Genomic DNA, 22,156 nt, shown 5'->3' with positions numbered 1-22,156 from the left:
GTCACGTATTCACCATCATCCCAATAGTTGTTCCATACATGATGCCTCACCAACAGCAGTGTATTAATTTTAATTGCTCATATTCAGTCATCATAAATCTTTGATTATAATAATCCTCCACTTTGCATCATCACTTTTAGGAAGAAAGTAATTTCCTTGCAGTGTTGGTATGTCTGTATGCATCTATATATGTAGGTATGAGACTTAAATTTATATACTCGTGTAGAAGTCGATCTCGTTGTAAAAAACTTAATCTCATAACTTTTAGCATAAAGATATGTAATTTTTCAAATACCTCATGTAAAAGTCTACCCTGATTTTTTAGGGATCAAAACTGTTTTGTGATTATTAATTACTTACCAGTAATTACTACAATTCATTAATTTAAAGTCGAGAACCTTTCAATTTTTCCTCCGCCAACTCTGCTGGCAATCATCCAGCCAATCAACAAGACTAATGTGTACTACATAACCTACCACAACGCCTTTGAGAAAGAATAATGTTATGTTCCTTCTCTGTCGGGTCACTTTGCTTAGCAACACATTTGCACGCTATCTACTGGTGAGTGAGTTGGTAAACAAACTCCTGCAGATGCCGAGACCAATGTAAGTTGAAGCACGTGCTGTTTATTAACATGAGTAACAGAGCACTAACACGTGTGCTTCTCCAACCAGACCGCATTCTAAATTACTGATTAACATTGTAGCCCATGCTGCACAGCAGTTAGGTAATACAGTCAAGTGGTCAATCAGCTCACATTCTCTTAAAGGTGTATTGCAACTCAGATTACCACATCCTTCCCCCCTTTACTCAAAAGTACAATTTACAATCTTTACAATATATCAGCTGTTTACATAAATAAACTATTTACAAATTCAATTTCTCTGGAGGCTTCTTCAAATGTGACGAACATTGTAGTTCTATGACTTCAGATGGCTTATCTGAGGCCTCCCTCTCAGGAGTCATCTGTCTACTAGGCTCTCTAGTAGGAACCTGTAAGTTTGTCTCTTCAACTCTCTCAGGTTCAATGGATCCTACAGGCACTTCCAAACCAAATGGAGTTCTTTTCACATATGGTGTAGACTCTAACGGGAATGCTTAGCGCATCCTTTCTTGTAGATCTGTTTCCCTTTTCCTGAGATGATCTACGTGTCTCCTAACCTTTGACCAATATGTGATAGGAAAGGGGCTCTGTCACGGCACTAATTTTACCTGAAAGCCATTTAGACCTATCTCCAAAATTCTTTGCAAAAACTGTGTCTCCAACAGTGAAGTTGCTTTCACGACTGTGGTAATCACACTCATTTTTCTGGGCCTGCTGACTTCTCTCTACCCTCCCCCCTAAATTCGGCCTAATGAGACTCAAACGTGTCCTGAGACGTCTCTTCATCAATAACCCTGTGTGGGCAATATCGGTGGTTATGTGTGGCATAGTCCTATAGCTGAGTAGGAAATGTGATAATCTAGTTGCAACAGAGTCTCCATCCAGTTTTTTCATTCTGGACTTGAAGGTCTGGACTGCTCTCTTGGCCATAACATTGGAAGCAGGGTGGTGTGACAAGCTCTTGACATGTGTTATGCCATTGAGACTTGTAAATCTTTGGAATTCCCCGCTGGTGAATGTCATTCCATTATCAAACACTTATCATCTCTAGTAACCCATGTAACACAAAACTCTGACGCAATCTGCCTATGGTGGCGGCAGATGTGGGTTATCTCACCTCGTATACATCCACCACTTCGAGTGAGCGTCCATAATCAAGAGGAACATTGTGCCCAAAAAAGGCAATGCAGCCAATGTGGAGGCGGACCCATGGCTTTCCTGTCCATTCCCAGGGAGGTAATGGAGCAGAAGGAGGCAACTTCTATAGACACTGTATGCAGCTCTTGATTAGTTTTTGACTTCTGTATTCATCCCTGGCCACCAGAAGTAGCTGTGCACCAACATTTTCACTCTAGAGAGGCTAGGGTGAGCATTATTCAATTCAGTCAATAATGGTTTTCTTCCTCTCGGAGGCACAATGACACTCGCTCCCCACAGCAAGATACCATCTTGGCAGGTGAACTTGTATCTCCTATTAAAATAGGGCTTCATTTCATCAGACTTTGGCTCATTAGACCATCCCTGGAAGACTTGTTCCCTTACATGAGTCAAAACTGGATCACGGTCTGTCCACTCTTTTATTTGTTTGGCATGTACTGGTGTCGAATCCAGAAAGTTTAATAACAGAACACCTCTTGAGGAATTGGTGATTGGCTCAGTGTGTCGGCATTTACAATCTGGCTTCCTGGCCGGTGAATAAATATATATTGGTAAGCAGCTAGAATCATAAGCCTAGTAGTGGCTTGTGATCAGATACAATGGTGAGGTAGCAACCATGGATGTATTGGTGGAACTTCTTAACAACAGATAAAATGGATAAGCCCTCTTTCTCTATTTGTGAGCATCTTCATTCTGCAACACTGAGTGTTCTTGAGACGTAACCAATGGGCTGTTTGGAGCCATCTGCCATCCAGTGGGAGAGTACTGCCCTACTCTGTAAGGGGATGCATTGCAAGTCAAAATTAATTCTTTCTTTGGTTCGAAATGTACCAATAGAGCCGATGAATGTAGCAACTGCTTTACTATTTTAAAAGCATGCTGATGTGGAGCTTGCCAAGTCCACCTGTGGTTTTTCTTGAGTAAACCATATCATGGAGCCAGTACTGTTGACAAATTTGGGAGAAAACAGCTATAATAGTTAATCATTCCCTAACGCCTCACGAATAGCTCTCACCTTTTCTTCTACTGGGTGAAAGCCCTGCAAGTCAACCCTATGACCCAGGTAAACCACTTCATTTGCTTTGAAAATCCACTTTTCTATTTTCAAATGTACTCCAGCTTGTCAGAAATGCTTCAATACCTCCTCCAGGTTAGCCAGATGTTCTTCATCAGTTAGTCCTGTTACTAGAACATCATTGAGATAAACTACAACATGGGGCAAACCTTGAAGTAAATTTTCCATTGTCCATTGGAAAATGACACAAGCCTATGAGGCTCTGAAGGGTAATCTGGTATATTGGTATAACCCCCTATGTATGTTGATAGTTACAAAATCCCAAGAGGCCTTTTCTAGCTCGACTTGCTGGTAAGCGTGGCTCATGTCGAGCTTCGTATATGCTGTTCCCCCTGCCAGCTTGGAGTACAATGCATCAATTTTCGGAACAGGATGCCTCTCAAGTCTGGCCACTTTGTTAACGGTCAACTTGTAGTCCCCGCAGATTCGCACATTCTGGTCAAGCTTTAGTACTGGAACTGTGGGTACTGCCTATTCGGAAAATTGTACAGGTTGTTAGACTCCCAACCTTTCCAGCCTATCTAAATCAATATCAACTTTTTCTTGTAATGTATATGGGACTGGCCTTGCTTTCAAGAATCTGGGGATTGCCCCAGGATCCACATGGATTTTAGCCTGGACCCTTGAATCTTCCCAAGCTCTTCCCTGAAGACAGAGGCAAATTTCTGTAATAATTCTTGCAGGTCTTTTGTTCTGAGTTGAAAAATCTTGGTCCACTCCAACTTTATTTCTTTAAGCTAGTTCCGACCAAGTAGACTTGGACCCTCCCCTACTACCAGTCTCAGGGATAAATTAACAGGTGGATTTCCATAGTGTACCTGGAATCTTGCGTATACCTCTCACTCATATGTCTTCACCAGTATACGTCTTTAATTTAGCATCTGAATTTTCCAGATTTAATGAGTGGTCTCCTCCATTCCAATATTTGAACATATGTTCCCCTATAACTGTCGTGGATGCCCCTGTATCCACCTCCATTTGGCTCTGTTTTACCCATTTTTAAGTTGTGAAGTGAGTAGATATCTGACTCTGTTTCATGTGGTTCCACTATTATGTGGATTTCACGATTTCTACCTTTTTGCTTAAAGTTTTGTCTTAATCTGTCTTCACAATATTGCATAATGTGTCCATTATGATGGCAGTAGAAACATTTGATTCTTTTAAATTGTCATTCGCTTGCAGGCTGCCTGGTTCCATTTGTGCCATTATTATTGTGGGTTTTCTCTGTTAAACCATTGCTTTTTGCTGTTCTGTTAATGGTGGCTGTTTCCCGCCTTTCCACGGAGCACAGCACTTCCACTTCCACTTCTAATTTCTAACCAGTGCTTCCCTCCCAATGCGAAGGAGGGTGCCAATTTGTGCTCCCTCGATTGCTTCTGAATCCCTGACTGCACCCTCCATTGCGAGTGCCAACTCCAGCACCTTACTGAAGTCTAAATTTGTTTCTTACAACATCCTTTTTTGAATGACGTCTTCATTACCCTCACATACTAATTGGTCCCTTAACATGTCATTAATTGATGTCCCAAACTTGCAGTGATCTGTCAGTAGTTTTACGGCTGCTAAATGACAAGTGACTGTCACTCCAGGGGTGCAACACCTCGAATTAAATTTAAAACACTGCATTGTTACAGAAGGTTTCGGCTAAAAACAGCTTTCACAAGATTTCCTAACTCATCAGAGGTTTTGGAATCTGAGGCGTTGGGTGCCATTAGACTACGAATTAAGCCGTATGTTTTATTGCCACATGTCAGTAAGAGGATCGCTCACCTCTTTTCCTCTGCCGATATGTTGTTGACCAAAAAGAAGAACATGAGGCGTTCAATATAATGTGACCAGTCATTGGTGGTCTGATCAAATGGTTTGATATAGCCAAACTGTGACATACTGGAGGGTGATAACTTCGACGACTGTAATGAAGGCTATACTAACAATTGCCTTATGGCATATTTACCTCTGTTGAATTTCTGCGGCTTCCTTTGGTGTCATTGACAGGTTGTGTTTTGCCTCATCGCCAGTTGTTATGTTCCTTCTCTGTTGGGTCACTTTGCTCAGCGAATATGGTTGCACACCTATCTAATGGCGAGTGAGTTGGTAAACAAGATACTGCAGATGCAGAGACCAATGTAAGATGAAGCACGTGCTGTTTATTAACACAAGCAGCAGAGCACTAACATGTCTGCTTCTCCAACCAGACCCTATTCTAAATTACTGATTAACATTGTAGCCCGCACTACACAGCAGTTGGGCAATACAGTCATCTGGTCAATCTGCTCACATTCTCTTAAAGGTGTATTGCATCTCAGATTACCACAAATAACAAGTACACAACTCAATTTAAACTGGAGAACAAAGTGGCAGAATGGGTTAAAGAACATCAACAAAATGATAATATTATCAACCGCAGAGCCATCTGACTACACGCACTCAGAGAAGCGAAGAAAGGTGATATTCCAGAATTCAAGGCCAGTGTCAGGTGGTGCACAAGCTTCATGAAATTTAGTACTCCATCAAAAAGCAAAAGTTTCACAGCTTTTGCCACCTGAGCTCGATGATCAAATCATCAAATTCCATTGTTTTGTCATCTGACATCAAGAAAAAAATACATATTGATTGTCCTGCATTAGAAATATGGATGAAACATGAATGAACTTTGACATGCCAGTAAGCAAGACCATTATCAAAATTGGTGAAAAAAGCCATCCTTGTAAAGACATCTGGTCATGAGAAGATACGGTTCACGGTGTTCCATCTTGGTAATTTTCAAATGCAAAGCTCTCGCCAAAAAGAAATTTCAGAAAGGTGTTGTCGTCCATGTTCATAAGAAAGTCTGGATGGATATAGGGAGTTGCAAGAAATTAATCACTGAAGTGTGGAATTTGAGATCAGGAGGACTATGCAAAGAAAAAAGTTTGCTCATCAGGGACGTGTTCAAATCCCACCTTGACGACAATATAGTCCATGATGTGAGATCAACCAACACTGACGTGGCAATTATTCACAGCGGTCTTAGGAGTGTTTTTCAACCCTTGGATTTGTGTATAAATAAACCTCTTAAGGACCGTATCCAAAATATGTGGAATAAATGAATGTTAGTAGGCAAAAACACTTTCACTAAAGGCAGAAATACGTGAGCACTCTCACTAGTAACATTGTGTCAATGGCTCACAGATGCATGAAATGAATGTGATCCCAATATTGTCAAAAAATAATTTCCAAAATGCAGAATATCAAATGCACTTGATGTCACTGAAGACGATTACTTGTGGAATGATGATGCTGATCTTACTGGTACTACCACTGATGAAGATGAAGAAAATCAATTTGATGATGTTATGCTACGGGGCTAATGGGACAAATTGTCCGATGATTCAGGTAGTGATCAGAGTGATTTCAAAGGATTTTAATGTGAAATGTTGTAGTTAATTCATTATGGTATATATTTATGTTGTGTTGAGGAGATGGTGCTGTAGTGGTAATGACACTGGACTACTTATTCAGAGACCTAGGGTAATGCTGTGGGGACACAGGTTCAAATCCCACCATGGCAGTTGGTGGAATTTAAATCCAATAAAATCTAAAACTGAAACCTAGTCTCAGTAATGGTGACCATGAAATTATCATCGATTGTTGTAAAAACCCATCTGGTTCACTAATGCCCTTTAGGGAAGGAAATCTGCCATCCTAACCTGGTCTGACCTACACATGACTCCAGACCACAGCAATTTAGGTGACTGCCCTCTCAAATGGCCGAGTAAATCTCTCCATTCAAGAGCAATTAGGGGTGGGCAACAAAAGCTGGCCTTGCCAGTGATGCCCACATCCCATCAAAGAATAAAGAAAAAGTAGCATACAGTTCATAATATTATAATATAAATAAACTCTAACGAATTAATATGAATTCTTTAGTGTTGTTTGTTTTTACTTTATTCCATTGTGACAAGCTTTTTTAGGGTCAAATCAAGCACACATGCCAAACCCTCAGAAACATTACCCATGTACTCCGTGACTTTTGGCCTAAAAAATTAATTTCAAAAATTTGACTTTTACACAAGTATATACAGTAGTACCTTTCACAACCTCAGGATATCCGAAAGCATTTTATAACCAAATAATTACTTTTGAATTGCTTAATCTAGGAAACAAAGCAGCCAATTTGCACACAGCAAGGCCCCCCACAAACAATAATGTGATAATCAAATAAGCTATTTTTAGTTACGTTTATTGAGGGATAAATATTGGCCAGGATACAAGGAGACCACCCCTGCTTTTCTTTGAGATAATTTTTATATAGTATGACACAGGACCACATGAATACTCTTTTCTGTCTGTAAACCTAGCATAAATTATTCAGCCTCATGCATGGTTCTTACAAGAGCTATAGTGTGACAGAAATGCATTTTTGAGGCTTTATTCCCCTTATAGATATTCTATTTTATCAAAGGTTGGCATCTCAATTTCTGAGGTTGTTGCGAACAGTTTTCTTTTCAGTATCAAATTATAATGAGCCCTCTACATCCTTGGCTCATTTTTTTGGTGTGGAGATGGGGATGGTGAACGTGTGTACCATAGTTACAGATATGCAATAAATCCGAAATAAACAGGAAGCAGGATTCAAAAAGCTACTTAATGTTTTCTGACAACAAAATTGATAATTGTCAATTATTTTCTATACTAATTCCTTCTAGTTCCCTCTCCTGAAGTCTTTAAATCACATTAGAGTACTGTTTAATGAGTTCATGCTGCCCTCTAGTATTCCACCCAAGTAGGGTTGCCAACCCTCTAGGAGTGTGCTGGAGTCGCTGGGAATTAAAGATTAATCTCCAGGACACTGCTGCAAGCAACCCAGGAATTATTTTTTCAAAATTTTATTTTTATTTTCTTTGAAAAGTTAAGTTCAATGATTATAGAAATATTATAGATGGAAAAAGGCTGTTTAACTAACTGTCAAGAATCATCCAATTGGGTAACAAGGATTAATTTGAGTTCTGACTGTGTTTATTCTCCCTTTGTATAAAAGGTAGGTACTGCATAGAAGTGCCAGGACCAGAGTAACCTCCTGAACTAATTCCAATCACCTGGCTGAAGGGTGTGGTGATTTGGGGATCAGACAGGAATTTTCCTTGACTTCCCCACAAATTAGCCTGGGTTTGTATCAATTTCTTTGCTTTTCTCAGGGAATCACATGGTTTCAGGTGAAACGGAGACTGTATATATTGTGATACATAAACTAGCACAATTATGTAGGACAGGCTGGATGAACCAGAGTGTAATTTCTTGACTGTTGTTGCTCATATGTTCATAGCCAAGGAATCGCTGAGACCAACTGTAGCTGCCACCACACCCCACTCCCTTCCCACAATCCCCCAGCAATGTGGCTCCCTCATTGAGTTCAGTAAACTCTTCTCAGACAAGGATATAAATCTGGAATAGTCCATATCTCTATGGTTTGTTTACAGTGCATTTAACAACTGAAGCATTGGCTAGCCAGCCTCCATTTTAATTTATGCAATGAGAATGGCTAGTGAAGCAAAGCATCTAGCCTGCACTTGGCTGCTGTACTTTTTTTCCATGATATGTCAGCTGTCAACTTGTGAAGGCTTGTATGTGATATTGAGTTCTTCTTGTCTCCTAGGGTACAGCGTTTCAACCTTCCTGCAAATGTTACATCCAGAGTGCAAGAGCATCCCGGAGCCCAACTTACTTCCTGGACAACTTTCCCATGGTGCTGTTGGAGTGAAAGAAGGGAAAGTCCAGTGGATATCAATGGCTTTTGAGTCTGTAAGCATTGAAAGAATATAAAGAAATTTATTAGCACCATGATCACATTCTTGAAATGTCTCAAAGCGCTTCATGCAAAACAAGTTGCCTTTTTGAGGTGAATGCTTTGCAATGGCTTTTTTTGCAGGAAAACACAAGAGCTGTCTTCCACCAACCACTTTTAACCAATGCTGCATAAACAAGAAATGACTAGCTGCCATGTTTTTAGTGGCAAGTATTTAGGGTTTGAAATGCACTGCCTGGAAGTGTGGTGGAGGCAGGTTCAACTGAGGCATTCAAGAAGGCATTGGATGATTGTCTCTATTTAAATAATGTGCAGGGTTATAAGGCAGGAGATTGGCACTAAATTAAAATGTTCAGAGAGCCAGTGCAGACACGAGGGGCCAAATGGCCTCATTCTACACTGTAACAATTCTGTGATACTGTGGAAGTTCCTGGGTGGGCCTTTCTGTCTGAAGTGCAGCAGAGTAGGACTGCTGCCCACCCTCGATCCAAGCCAGGACCTAATCATAAATCCCAGGAGCAGAATGATTTCTGTGGCGAGAATACGCTGCCCAATATCTGCAAGAGAACATCAACAGCCCCTGTCCAAAGCAGCTATGGACAGTACAATGCTGCTCTGACTTTGGAGAGCAGGACCAGTGAGACCTCAAAGTAAGGTGTTTTCTTTGATTCCTCTGTTCCCAATTAACCATTGGATTGATTGCCTTTCCATTGTAAAGACCTAGGTTTTTTACAGGGATCATTGGATCTCAAGCCAAACTCTTAATACCCTAAAGGTATTTCTAACCCTATGTCCATTAACTTTTTGTCTGAATAAAGCTTTGCCAGATTTACTTTTTTCGTAAGTTAAAGTTTCCCTTCTCCTGTTCCTGAAGTTTCAGTCACAGTAAAGCATAGGTCTCTACCTATGCCAATCGATATTTAGCCATTGAAATGTGCTACCATTAACCTTAGCATCTCTGTGCTAGCAAAAGGGAAATCAGCAAAGATTATTGCTTCTGATGGTCATCCATTTCCCTTGTTGAAATTTGTATGTGTGCGGTCATTGGGTGTCTTCCCTTTAGATTTTAGTTCTCACAATCTGTTGCTCAGGAAATCTCATCTCAGTACCTTCCCACCGCAAGTGGAAACCAGCAAGAACAATCGGCAGAATCATCCGGCCCAGTTGGCATGGGCGTCGTGACGGGTGGTGGGAGGGGTACATTTCGGTGTGAGTGGCAGAAATTGGTTTCACGCTGGCATGAAAGCACAGCGGGATCATCTGATCCCGGATGGTGGAACACGAATCCCTCTGGAGGCCTGCATGAACCCAATTTACATCCCAGTAATGGGAGGCAAAGTAAGGCCCGATCGGAATCGCCTCCTGCCCCATGCCCGATTAACCATTACACCGGTGGGAAAATACGCCGGCCCAGAACACATCTGGACAAGTGTGATGTTCAGAAGTCGGGACTTACTGTTCGGGCCTTGCTCAGATTGCGGACATCTGAGGAGAAGAAGATGCTGGAGCCCTACAGCTACTGAATCCTGGAGGAACACATGCATCGCATGCTGGGTGGATTCTCATGGAATTGGCTCCACTGTGAAGCAGCTATCAGAAGGTGGGAAGTCTCTGTGGGTCTGCTTCGGAACATCATGGTCTTGGCCATGGGCTGCTATGGATGATTGGTGAGGGGGAGAGTGGAAGATCTAGCTGTCTAGCTGTGAGAGGGAAAGGAAGATGTAGTGGGGGGGTGGGGGGCAGGGGAAGATCTAGGTTTGTCTGGGAGAGGAAGATGTACCGGGGGTGAGTGAATGTTGGAGGTGGGGGGGACAAAGGTGTCAGGGAAGGTTTAGGTTGGGAGGGGGAGGAGGGAGTACGGCGGTGAGGAGGGTATAAAAGGGAGAATACAGCAAATGGGGAGATAGGTGTAAGGGAGAGGAAGGTCTTAGGGAAGGAGTTCAGGGGAGGGGAAGGAGTTCAGGGGAGGGGAAGGAGTTCGGGGGGGTGAAGGAGTTCTGAGGGGGGGAAGGTGTTCGGAGGGGGGAAGCTGTCTGGGTAGAGGACAGCGTAAGAGTTGAGGGAGTAAAGGGGGGATGTCCAAATGAACGTGCAAGGGAGGGGTCTGTGAAGTGAATGACTGCCTCCTAGGGAGCGAACTGAGGGTGGGTGTGGTAGGAGGGAATGATGAATATGAGGGAGCCAGTAGGATGGGTGCGTGGGTAGCAGTAGAAGAGACAGTAAGAGTGGTTGGTGGAAACTCGGAGGCAGACGGACCCTGGGGGTTGAAAGGAAGATGTCAGGGAGGTCAATCTGGATGGGGGTGGGATTCTCAGAAAGGTAGGGAACGTGCACGTTCACCTGGACATCCTGGAAGGACAAGGATTTGGGTTGGTAGATGACGGTGGGAAGGTGGAAGGTGATGCAGGGGGATCGACAGTGATGGAGGAAAGAACGTGGGTGACTGGGGGTGGGGAAAGGACAGGGGAGCTGACAATAAACATAACAGCTACCATATCGCTGAAATCAAAAGTGAGCAGAGCCTCATGTTGGACAGGCACAGGTGTTGCATGGGAGTGTGATCTATGGGTGGGCGAGATGCAGGTCAGCTCAGATGGACAACTGAAAGGGAACCCCAGCAGGCAGCAATGAAAATGCTCAGCACAATAAGATGAGTGTGATGGTGAAGGTTCTGCATACGTGGGAGAGTGCTTAAATGAAGTTCCAAAAGGCACTGCCACACACATGCTTCTCCATCTAGAATCACTCGTGGTCCAGCTGCATACAGCTGAACTGCTGGTGCAGGGGCATGGAGTGGGAGGACTCGCAAAGCCTGTCAATGAGGCTGAAAGACAACATTACACATTTTTCAGTGAAACTGAACATATTTTCAGATTATAAAGTGACAAAATGTGTTCATCTTGCACCCGCGTGTGATCAGAATTTCTTAACTTTTCTAGCCTACCACTTCTTCTAGGTGCTGCCCTGACATCTGCAGCAGGGGTGGAGATAGCTTGTGCAATATTTGGCCCTGTTGCCTCTGATAGCTTTGGCATGCATCCTCTGGAGAGCCGAGGTCTTGAGGGCTCTGGCTTGCTCTGGCTGTCCTCCTGTGGGCTAGCTGCTCCCTCTATGGTGACAGAGGACAGGGTTATTGGGGTCACAGGCAATGTGTGGGACTCAGAGGGAGTGGACAGCCTCTGAGATTCTTAAGTGGATGACCCAAAGCTGCTGCCTCTGCTCCCTTCAGGTGCCTGAGGGCCCGGTCCGACTCCTTCAGGGGAAGGAGCACCTAGAGGGATGTTAAGGTGCCCCCTATACATATCTCATTGCTACTGCAGGAACTCACCCATGGCTACCATGAAGGAGTGCAGGTCTACACATATCTCCGTCTTCTGCTGGACCAGGGTCTTCATGGTGTCTGCCATCCTTCCCATGGAGACCTCCATGAGCGCACATGTGGGCACCACTTCATCAGAGAGCAGTGGATGCACACCTCTGACTCGCGTGCCACTCTGTCGAGGACTTCCAACAGCCCTGCATGATGTTCCCCCGCCTTCTGCTGCCTCTCCATAATGAGTTGGAAGGCCAAATTTAGAGGCTTGTCATCTGACCCGGACCTCACGGATGCTTCTTCCCCAGCAGTCCTCCCAGTGTTGGATAGCTCAGCTGAACCTGCCTCCTCCTGTTGCAGACACATGTCCGTGCGATGACCACCAGATTGTGAATGCAAGCCTGCTCCAGATCTAGGTCCTACCAAGGTGAGTGTCTCTGCGCTGGCGGAGGGCAAGCGCTTTGATGGGTCTTTGAGGCTGCTTATTTCCAGCACTTCAGTGGAGGAGGTGTCCTCTTGGCTGGAGATGAGGACTTGGTTGGAGCTGAGGGACTGGCTGGCTGAGGGCATTGGTTACTTGGCAGAGCTCCCTGTGAACCAAAGTGGACATAATTAGTAGGCCATTCCACCCCTGGAATGGGACCACTCCCTGCTGTTCTGAGCCAGCTTCTCCTGCATGAAAACAGATGGAGAGAGCGTGAGCAGGACACATGGCACTAATTGGAATATTTGTGTGGTGAGCAGAGCCATGGGCGGGATGCGAATGTGAGCTCCAGAGAATATGAGCCTGATGGAGACGTGAGGATGTACGTGAGAGTTAGTGGTGTTGTCCCTTGAGGTGTGAGATCCCTGTGGATGTGTGATAAGTTTGTGAGTGTGAGTTGAGAGTGATGAGGTGGTTGACTTACCCTGATAGAACGAAAGAGAGCATTCATCCTCTTCCTGCACTGGATGGCTGACCTCCTCTGTGCTCCCGCACTGATCACCGCTGCCGCCACCTCCCAGGCTGGACTGGTGACTTTGTGAACCTCCTGTGGCTAGAGTGGGTGCAGAGGACATCACGGCGGCCTTCCACCGTGTCCAGTAGGCACCCCAGAGTGACGCCACTAAATTTGGGAGCTGCCATCTTCTTTGCTTTCTGGGCCATCTGTCACCTGGAGCAGTCCTGGTCTGAAGACATAAAGTAGGCTGCGCTCTGATGCGCTTTAAATATGGTGTCTGGAGTGAGGAAGCACTGAGGTCACGTTGTGGCGGGCAAATCTGAGCTTGCCTGCCAGCGATCCAGAGAGTTTTCGGTGAATGCACTATTAATTCGATACGGCGCGAAAATCTGCCATCGCAGCCGGCGGGTAAAATGACTTTTTTCACACCTGCTACCGCAAATCTGGGACAATTCCACCCACTGCCTACGGCAAGCGATTTGTTATTGCCACATTCACTCAAGAGCCAACAGTTTCACAGATCCTGGGACTTCTTATGCAAAAGTTGCAGCACATTATAACTGATGTATGGTTTGTTGTGGGATGTCATTTCCTGCAAATCAACAGCCATCACTGCATCTGAAGCAGATCAGGGAATTAGTTTTCCAAAGGAGTCTCTCCAAACTAGGAACCCAAAATGTTGTGCACCAGAGGAAAGTTGACATTAGTTGCAGTAGGTGAGGCTTTCTTTAAATCTCTGATGCCATCTGCTGCACAAGACAGTTTTCTTCAGCAAACCAAGAAGAACTTGGGTAAAAACTAAATAAACATAATATGACCAGGAACCATGCTAAAGCTGACAGTCTACAGTTGCATTCATATATAATTTCAAAGTATATTCTTCAGCAAGACCTGAATATTTGATTTGCCTCCATTACAGAGGCAATTGTTTTCAGTGAACTAAAGAAGTGAGCTTACCATTACATCGGAGATTTCTGAGAAAGTGCTGATTTGTTTCACTTCCAATGAAATACATTGAAGTGTAGTAGCAGTTTGCTATGTAGGCAAACACCAGTCATTTGTCCATGGCAAGACCCCACATACAGCAGTGCCATACATGAGCAGTTTATCCTTTTTTGAGCATGTGCTCAGGGAGAAATATTAAAGACACCAGGAAACTACTAAATATTTTAGTAACACAAACAAACAAACATGGCAAAATAGGGCAACAATCAGAAGGAATGAATGAGATTTTTTTTTTCCCAAGAGATCCAACCAACAGATTTTTAAGATAATTAAAGAAGTTGATGGAGGAGAAAGAAACTATGGTCTGGATCTTACATGGAGCTGACCCACTCAAACTTTTCCACGTCCCGGTTCCACTCCGTATTTCTTGCCAAGTCTACTGATCCCAGCTTCTCCAGAAATGCAGAGCGCAGCATCCTTCAGAGAACTCCATCACAACACTCTAGAGTCGGGGGTAAACAAGACATTTCCTATTTTATAGCACCAGCTGCCATATGGCAAAGGTTAAATGTCCAGAGTGAATGTTAGTGTATAGCTGAGTGGATGAGTGAGTGAATGAGTAGGGTGGGTAGATGGATGAGGTAAGTGAATAAGCTGGGTGAGGTAAGTTGGTCAGGCGAGTAGAGTGGTAGGTGGTGAGATGGCAGGTGTATAAGGGTAGGGTGGCAAGTGGACAAGGTGGTAGGTTGGTAGGGTGGCAGGTGGGAAGGATGAATGCTGGGTGATGTGGCAGATGGGTAGGATGGTAGGCAGGTAGGGAGGAAGCTGTGCAGGGAGGGAGGTGTGCAGGGGACAAATGGGTTGGGTGGCAAGTGGGTGAGGTGGCAGATGGCTGAGATGACAGGTGGGTCGGGATGGTAGTCAGGTCAGGACTAGTCAGGTCAGGTTGGGGGCTCAGTCGGGTGCTGGGTGTAGTCAGGCCTGGTTGGGGGGTAGTCGGGTGGTCAGGGGATAGTTGGGGGAGTGGGGGGGAATCAAGGAGGAAGTCAGGGGGTTCAGTGTGAATGATTTGGGGGTCAGTTCTGTAGTTACCCAGGAATTAGACTAGGATTTTTCTGCCCAACATTTCCTGGGTAACTATTCAGCTAAGTACCACAAAATTATTCATAGTCTCCAATTTTAGCTCAGAGTCAGAGACTTTTGTGGAGGGTCCCGGGGAACAAGGGAACTGACACAGAGGACAGTGTACCAAGACTTCCTCAAGGTCCCGACGCACATCTTGGGTCATATGTCCAGTCTCCGACAATCCTGAGACCAGAAGATGTGGACTTCTTTCATCTAGTGGGGATTCCAGAACCAAGAGCTCATAAACTTTAAATTATTGCTGAAAAGAGAGACATGCTGCCGAAGTTTTTCACACAAATGCAATTGGCTGATTGAATCAAACAGCATATTCCTTCGGTTGCGAATCAAACACCATGTTCCTTCGTTTGTTCGTAATTGGCAGAGTACAGACCGTACTCAATTACCCTGTGCTTGCCAAACTCAAAACAAAATACCTGCTATTAGATGTGATTCCATGATTGGGCAGGGGACAAATTTAACCAATTTAAGGTAACTAGTCAAGCTCATAAAGTGGCTCATTTACACTTGCTAGAAGTGACATACGTTCATATGGACCCATTTTCTACATACAAAAGGAATATGTTCAAGCCTTGCATCTTTTTTGAATTACCTGGGAGCTTGGGTGCCTATCGTTCCCTGTTACTTCCTCCACAGCAACGCCTCGGCCAAGCAGACCTGACTTGCCAACCAATCAGCAATCTTTTCTCCTGTAATATAAATTGTTGTGATTGTTTGAAATTTGGCATTCTTGTATTTGTCATGAAAAGTGCAAGATGAAAAGCTTCAACAACAAGTCTCTCTTTTCAGCAATATTCCAGTTCTAAGCTATCAAACTTAAAATTAGAGCTAGGCTGATCAGGAAAGATGTCAGGAAGCACTTCCTGATGCAAGAAGTAGTGGAAATCTGGAACTCCATCCTCGCCAAAAACATTTGTTGAGACTAGGTCAATTGCACATTTTAAAACCAATTTGACAGATATTTGTTAGGCAAGCGTATTAAGGGTAATGAAACCAAGGTGGTTGGTTGGAGTTAAGAAACAGATCAGCCATTATCTAATTCAATGATTGAGCAGGCTCATGGTGTTGAATATTCCCCTGTTCCAACATGGCACTACTGATTTATATATATAAACTTACACACACATTATTCATACTGACTTCAATTCAGTGGGTCAGCCATATATAAAGCAGCATTAGGTGGGAAGCATTTGGGTACCAATATGCAATGCCAAGCAAAAACAGGTTATGGGAAAAAGGGGAGTGCACTAACAGGATAAATGGTCCTGTACTATCCTTAACCTCCCAACTGCTAGATCAGAACAGCATGTAATGGAGGTCTAATTACATTTTTGTTTCCAAACTGTATAGTTCTCCTTCTCAAAGAAACAGGATCACCTGACCAAAACCATGGTCCTTCACATTACTATTGAACAGGCTGCATCCTTTTTTATCATGGAATCAAAACTCCAAGTTGATGCTTATTCACATCCATACACTGCTTACCAATTAATTACTGAAACATTTAATACCATACATTTACATACCTAAAACTTTTCAAGCACTGTCCCAGTGATTTAATCTTGTGAATCCATTAGCCATGATCTTTGAAGCAAGCCACGCTTTAATCCCTTTCCCGTTCCTGCTAATTTTATGTTTGATTAGTTTCCTGATTCAATTTGTATGCTTCCTGGCTGTTCATTACACATAACACATTTAATTGTAAAAAGCTGCTTTCTGTGGGCAGTGAATGATTAGTCACAACATTTAAGTTTATAGGTAATTCTGGAGGACACACTCCTGCTTTAATTGATTCTGGCTAAACATAGTGTTGTTAACACTGGCTGGATATGTTCCTGAAACTTTCATCACATGATGTCTCACCTTCAACCCTCCCACAGCCATGATTCCCGCCATTAGTTGCCTAATACAACCATCCCCAAGATGTCTCGCCTTCTCACTCCAATTGAAACCTGATCAGAATACTCGTTACCCCATTACATAGAATTATATAGAATATATAGCATTAAAAGAGGCCTTTCAGCCCAACCAGTCCACACTGGGATTTATGCTCCACTCGAGCTTCTTGCCATCCTTCCTCGCCTTAACTATCACAGAACTTTGTATTTCTTTCTGCCTTATTTGCTTCCTTTAAATTCATCTATACTATTTGCCTTGTCCACTCCCTATGGTAGCGAGTTCCATAGTCTCACCACTCGTTGGGTAAAGAAATTTCTTCTGAACTCCTAATTTGATTTCTTGGTGACTATCTTATATTGATGGTTTCTAGTTTTGTTCTTTCTACAAGTGGGAATATTCTGTATCTACTCTATCAAAATCTTCTATAATTTTAAAGATCTCTGATTAATGACATTCAGTCAAACAGCCTTTCTTCCCATGTCAACTATTTTTATGACTAAGAAATTAAAGCTTTCAAAGAAAATGGGGAATAAAACAAGTTTTTTTAATGCTCCTAATATTTCACTCCCAGGTTGCTCACAGCAATGTCCTGGAGATTAGTTTTCCATTCCTGGAGACTGCAGGGCCATTCTATAAGGTTAGCAACCGTAAATGAACCATATAAAAGTCACCACAGATTGCACTTGCTATCAACCACAGGTACAGGAACAGTTCTTCTTCAGCTACCACACTAAATATAATTCGCCCAATCTACTAAGAAATAACAGCACTAAAGACTTATGGAATTGTGGCTTTTTGGCTCTGCATCTGATCAAATGCCTCTTACTGCAAACACTGGGAGACGCTGGGAAGTATGCATTTTCAACTTGGCTACAAAGCCCAGCCAATGTGACCTACAAAGCCCAGTACCTGGTGACCAAGCTAAATGGAGAATAACATCATGCAGAAATTCTAAAATATTAAGTATAAAGTTGATATTCTCCTGCACCAGATAGTACCCATTTATCACCCTTGTGCTCGCTCATCTACATTGGTTTCCTGGCCACCAACACCTCAGATTTAAAATTCTCATTTTTGTGTTGAAGTCCCACCATGTCCTCACCCACTCTAACCCTGTAACCCCTTCTAGCCCTACAGACCTCCAAGATGTCTGCACTCCTCCACTTCTGATTTCTTGTTCATCTCCCACTCCCATTACCCCACCATTGACAGCCTTGTCTTAAGCTGCCTAGACCCTAAACTTTGGAATTCCCTCCCAAAATCTCTCCACCTCTTCCTCTTTAAGACAATCCTTAAAGCTTTGTCAGAGACAAGTCAACTGTCTTAGTATCCCCTTCTTTGACTTGGTGTCAGTTTCTGTCTTATTGCACTCCTGTAAAGGCACTTGGATGTTTTACTACATTGAAGGTCATGTAGAAATGTGAGTTGTTGTTGGTGAGCCTACCAAAATGTAATTCTATTTTGCATTATATTTTAAGCGGAAGCATCACTTAGCTGGTACAACAGGTGATTTCAGGTATTTTGATTCCCTTTGCTATCTCCATGATCTTTGATTCTTCACAGACAACCTATAAAGGAAAGTCCTCTTTTCAGACATATGCAGACTACTTGAAATGGGAGAGCTACCTCCAGGAGCAGCTACTTCAATTTTCAGAACAATCATCACTACGTCATGGATTCCAGACTTGCGAGCACTGGAAACAGATATTTATGGAAATAATAGGTAAGTCGCAAGAACAACAGTATAGACTCATGAGATAAGGCACAAAAGCCTGAATTTTTCAATTGATATTTTAAAATAAATGAATTGCCACTGGGATAACATTGATCAGAATATCCAGATTGAACAGTTGACACTACAGAAAGACCTGCTTGTATGAAATTTATTCCAGGTGCTACTTTATAAAAGAGATTAGGTGAATATAGGAACAGGAAAAGACCATTCAGCTCCTTGAGCCTGACATTTCAGTATCATTTTCCCAAGTGGGAAAATAAATGGTGTTGAATGGTGCCCCATAGCATTCCTTGTACTTCATACTGCTTAAAGTTTTACACTGGCCTCCAGATAACTAGGTTCCTAGTAATCCACCTCAGATTCAGGAGACATGGTAATTGTTCAACAGAGATATAATGCCAGTGTCCTCTGACTGGCCCAAGATCAGTATGTTATTTTGCCTGAATTATGCTTTTGGACTTTTTTTTAAAAGGAAACCAGATGTGGCTTTTTCTCATTTTTTCCTTTTGGGTCCATAGGTTCCTTGTGACATCCCAGAAGGAAAAAAGCAGTTTGGACCAGCACTCTTATTTCACAGTTTTTACTGGTGTTCCATTTTAAGATATATAAGACCAGTTAGGACCAGTATTATTATTTCCCATTTTTTGGTAGTTTTTCCTTCTGGGATGCAGCATTTCCTATTACCGGCCTTTCTTTGTCATTGGGTCAAAATCCTAGTACTCCCTACCGAGCAGTACTGTAGGAGTACCTTCACTACATTGATAGCAGCAGTTCAAAAAGGATGCTCATCACCACCTTCTCAAGGGCAATTTGGGATGGGTATTAAATGCAGCTTTGCCAATGGCACCTCAATCCCAGAAATTCATAAAATAAAAAGAAGTGTAAGACTGGGTAGTGCCTAGCCACCTAATCTTTCCTCTGTCCGTAAAAGTCATTCATTCATGGCCACTCTGTGACCAATCCAGCTAAGAACAGGGACTCACTGAGGAATGAATTGTTTCAGAGGAACCGTTCCCTCTGTTCTGTAACACATCATATCACTGGGCCAACAATGCCCAACATTGAAAGCTGCTAAAGTCATTTTTATGGATGTTTTGTTTGAACTTTGTTGTTTGTACTTTAGCTTCAATTTCCTTAATTTTGTCCTTCCGAGCTTTCTGTCAATACTATATTTTACTAATGTCATTTTTTAGTGAAATAAAGCAAGGGGAGAAATCTCAATGACCGAAAAGAAAATTGGAATCCTATTTTTTACAATCCTGTAGATGTTGCTGACATAGGTTAAGTGATGAAAGATGAAATATTGTGAATGCCCTGTATCTTCTAATAATACCCACCCCAGAGCCCCAAAAATTGCACAGGATAAAAAAAATCATTATTATTGATTGTTGTTACAATTATTCCCACAGTAGTTTCTCTTAACTTACAGGAGTGGTTCCCAGATATCCATTTAGCCCTTCATTTTACTTTATGTTCAAGCAGAAAGGCCTGCAGCCCCCACATCCCCTCACCCCCTCACCCCCCAGACACTCCCCAGTGCCCCATTCATGCCACCTCATACCCCCACCCCAATGGGCCTTCACGCACTACATTCCAAGATATGGCACTTCCATGCCCATTCACCCGCTATATACTGTGTAGGACAGGCTTATCCAACCTTTTCACATGAGGGGACACATTTCAATTCTTTTCTCACTAAAGGGGTCAATGAGCAATTTTCAAATAAATAACATTAAACATGAATTGCAATAAAAAGCTGAGGTATGAAGAAAAGAAAACAAAGCAATATCAAAGTAATATATTGATAAATTTTTAAATAAGTAATTAATAAAGGTGACCATTAGATTATGAGAGGGTGAGAGTGTGTGTGTCTGGCTCACTCCCAGTCTCAGAGTGCGCACTCACACACACACACACTCACTCACAGATACATACACAGTTACTCTCTCTCACACACAAACACACATATTTTAACTTACACACATGTACTCACTCTATCTCACACGCACACTCTCAAATTTACGCAGACACTTACCTACTCACTCACACACACACACATTCACTCACTCTCCAACACACACACATTCACTCACACACACAGGGCAGAGTTTTCCGTTTGACGTGCAGGGGGTGGGCCCCGCATGTCCATGCGTACAATGACGCACGGTGACTTCGGCTGAGCGTCCCAACGTCACCACGCGCCATCACAATATTTTGTTGGGCGAGCGCGTGATGAAGTCCAACGCATGTCCGCCATTAATTAAGAGGCCAATTAAGGCCCTTTAGTCTTCAATCGACGCTGATTTATTGGCACCCGTGCGATCTTCAGGTCAGCGCAGGAGCGCAACGGGCATGCAGGTAAGAGACTTCTCTATTAACCTCATCTATGGGTGGGATAAGAGGGCTCAGCGGGGTCATGAATCTGCTTTGTGAAGTATTTATTGGAGAAAGTATTTTAAACTTGCCTGTGTGATCTGCAATACCTCAGAACTCTGAAGAACTGGCATCAGCAGCTTTCTCGGGACTTTTAATCTCAGGTCAGCACTCTGCAGTGAGGAATCATTTGTGGGCCTGTAGCTTTCAGGAAGCCTTCCCTTAGCCTAGGTATGGGATCTGATCTGTCCACTGGAGGCAGCTCCCCTCAAGAAGAAGGGAGGGCTAGGAGGAGGAGGAGGCCAGGAGTGCACATTCAGCCTCCAGGGGAGCCACCTTTGGGAGTACAGGCGCAGGCACAAGGGCCAAGAGGTAGTCCAAGGTGGAAAAGGCTGCAGAAGACACCACTATCCTGCTGCCAGGGTATACAAGCGGCAGAGCAGTTACCTCAATACGTCTGAGGTGCAGTGCCAAAGGAGGCTCCAAATGTCATGGGAGACAGTCAATTATATCTGTCAGGTGATTGGGCCTAAGATCTTCCCTAACTGTGTGGGCGGACACCCCATGCCAGTGGCTCTGAAGGTCACAGCTGCCCTCAATTTCTATGCCTCTGACTCATTCCAGGGCTCAGTGGGTGACCTTTGTGGAGTCTCCAATCAGCTGTCCACACTTGTGTCAAACAGGTGACAGACGCTCTATTCAGGCATGCATTGACATTCATCCACTTCTGCTGGGACCAGGCAAGCCAAACACAGTGAGCCAGAGGCTTCACGGCCATTGCTGGCCTCCCCCGCATCCAGGGTGCAATAGACTGCACACATGTGGCCATCAAGGCGCCAGTAGGTAAGCCCAGTGCCTTCGTCAACAGGAAGGGCTTCCACTCCATGAACGTGCAGATAGTGTGTGATCACTGGATGCAGATTCTGCAAGTTTGTGCAAGGTACCCAGGCAGCTCCCATGATGCCTACATCCTCAGACACTCCCAGGTGCCGGGGCTCTTCAGTGATCTAGCCCAGCTTGATGGATGGTTGCTGGGTGACAAGGGCTATCCCCTCAAAAGGTGGCTAATGACGCCTCTCTGCAATCAAAGAACAGAAGCTGAGCAGCGTTATAATAGGAGTCACGGCACCGCAAGGGCTGTGGAGAGAGCCATCGGTCTTCTCAAGATGCGCTTCCAATGCCTGG

The 22,156-nt window shown here is 43.6% G+C and overlaps 1 protein-coding gene across 1 annotated transcript in view; it reads left to right on the top strand.

The window, feature by feature from the left end:
• Positions 1-22,156, top strand: part of disp3 (dispatched RND transporter family member 3) — a 753,445-nt gene that overhangs the window by 687,352 nt on the left and 43,937 nt on the right. Inside the window, exons 24-25 of the mRNA XM_041207440.1 lie at positions 8,473-8,618; positions 18,427-18,586. Of these exons, the coding sequence (XP_041063374.1) occupies positions 8,473-8,618; positions 18,427-18,586 (306 nt within the window). The remainder of the gene's footprint in view (positions 1-8,472; positions 8,619-18,426; positions 18,587-22,156) is intronic.

Source organism: Carcharodon carcharias, chromosome 15, assembly GCF_017639515.1.
Source record: "Carcharodon carcharias isolate sCarCar2 chromosome 15, sCarCar2.pri, whole genome shotgun sequence".
In the NCBI taxonomy this organism is placed as follows: Eukaryota; Metazoa; Chordata; class Chondrichthyes; order Lamniformes; family Lamnidae; genus Carcharodon; species Carcharodon carcharias.
Note: the sequence above shows the minus strand (reverse complement) of the source record. Positions and strands in the feature narration are given on the sequence as shown.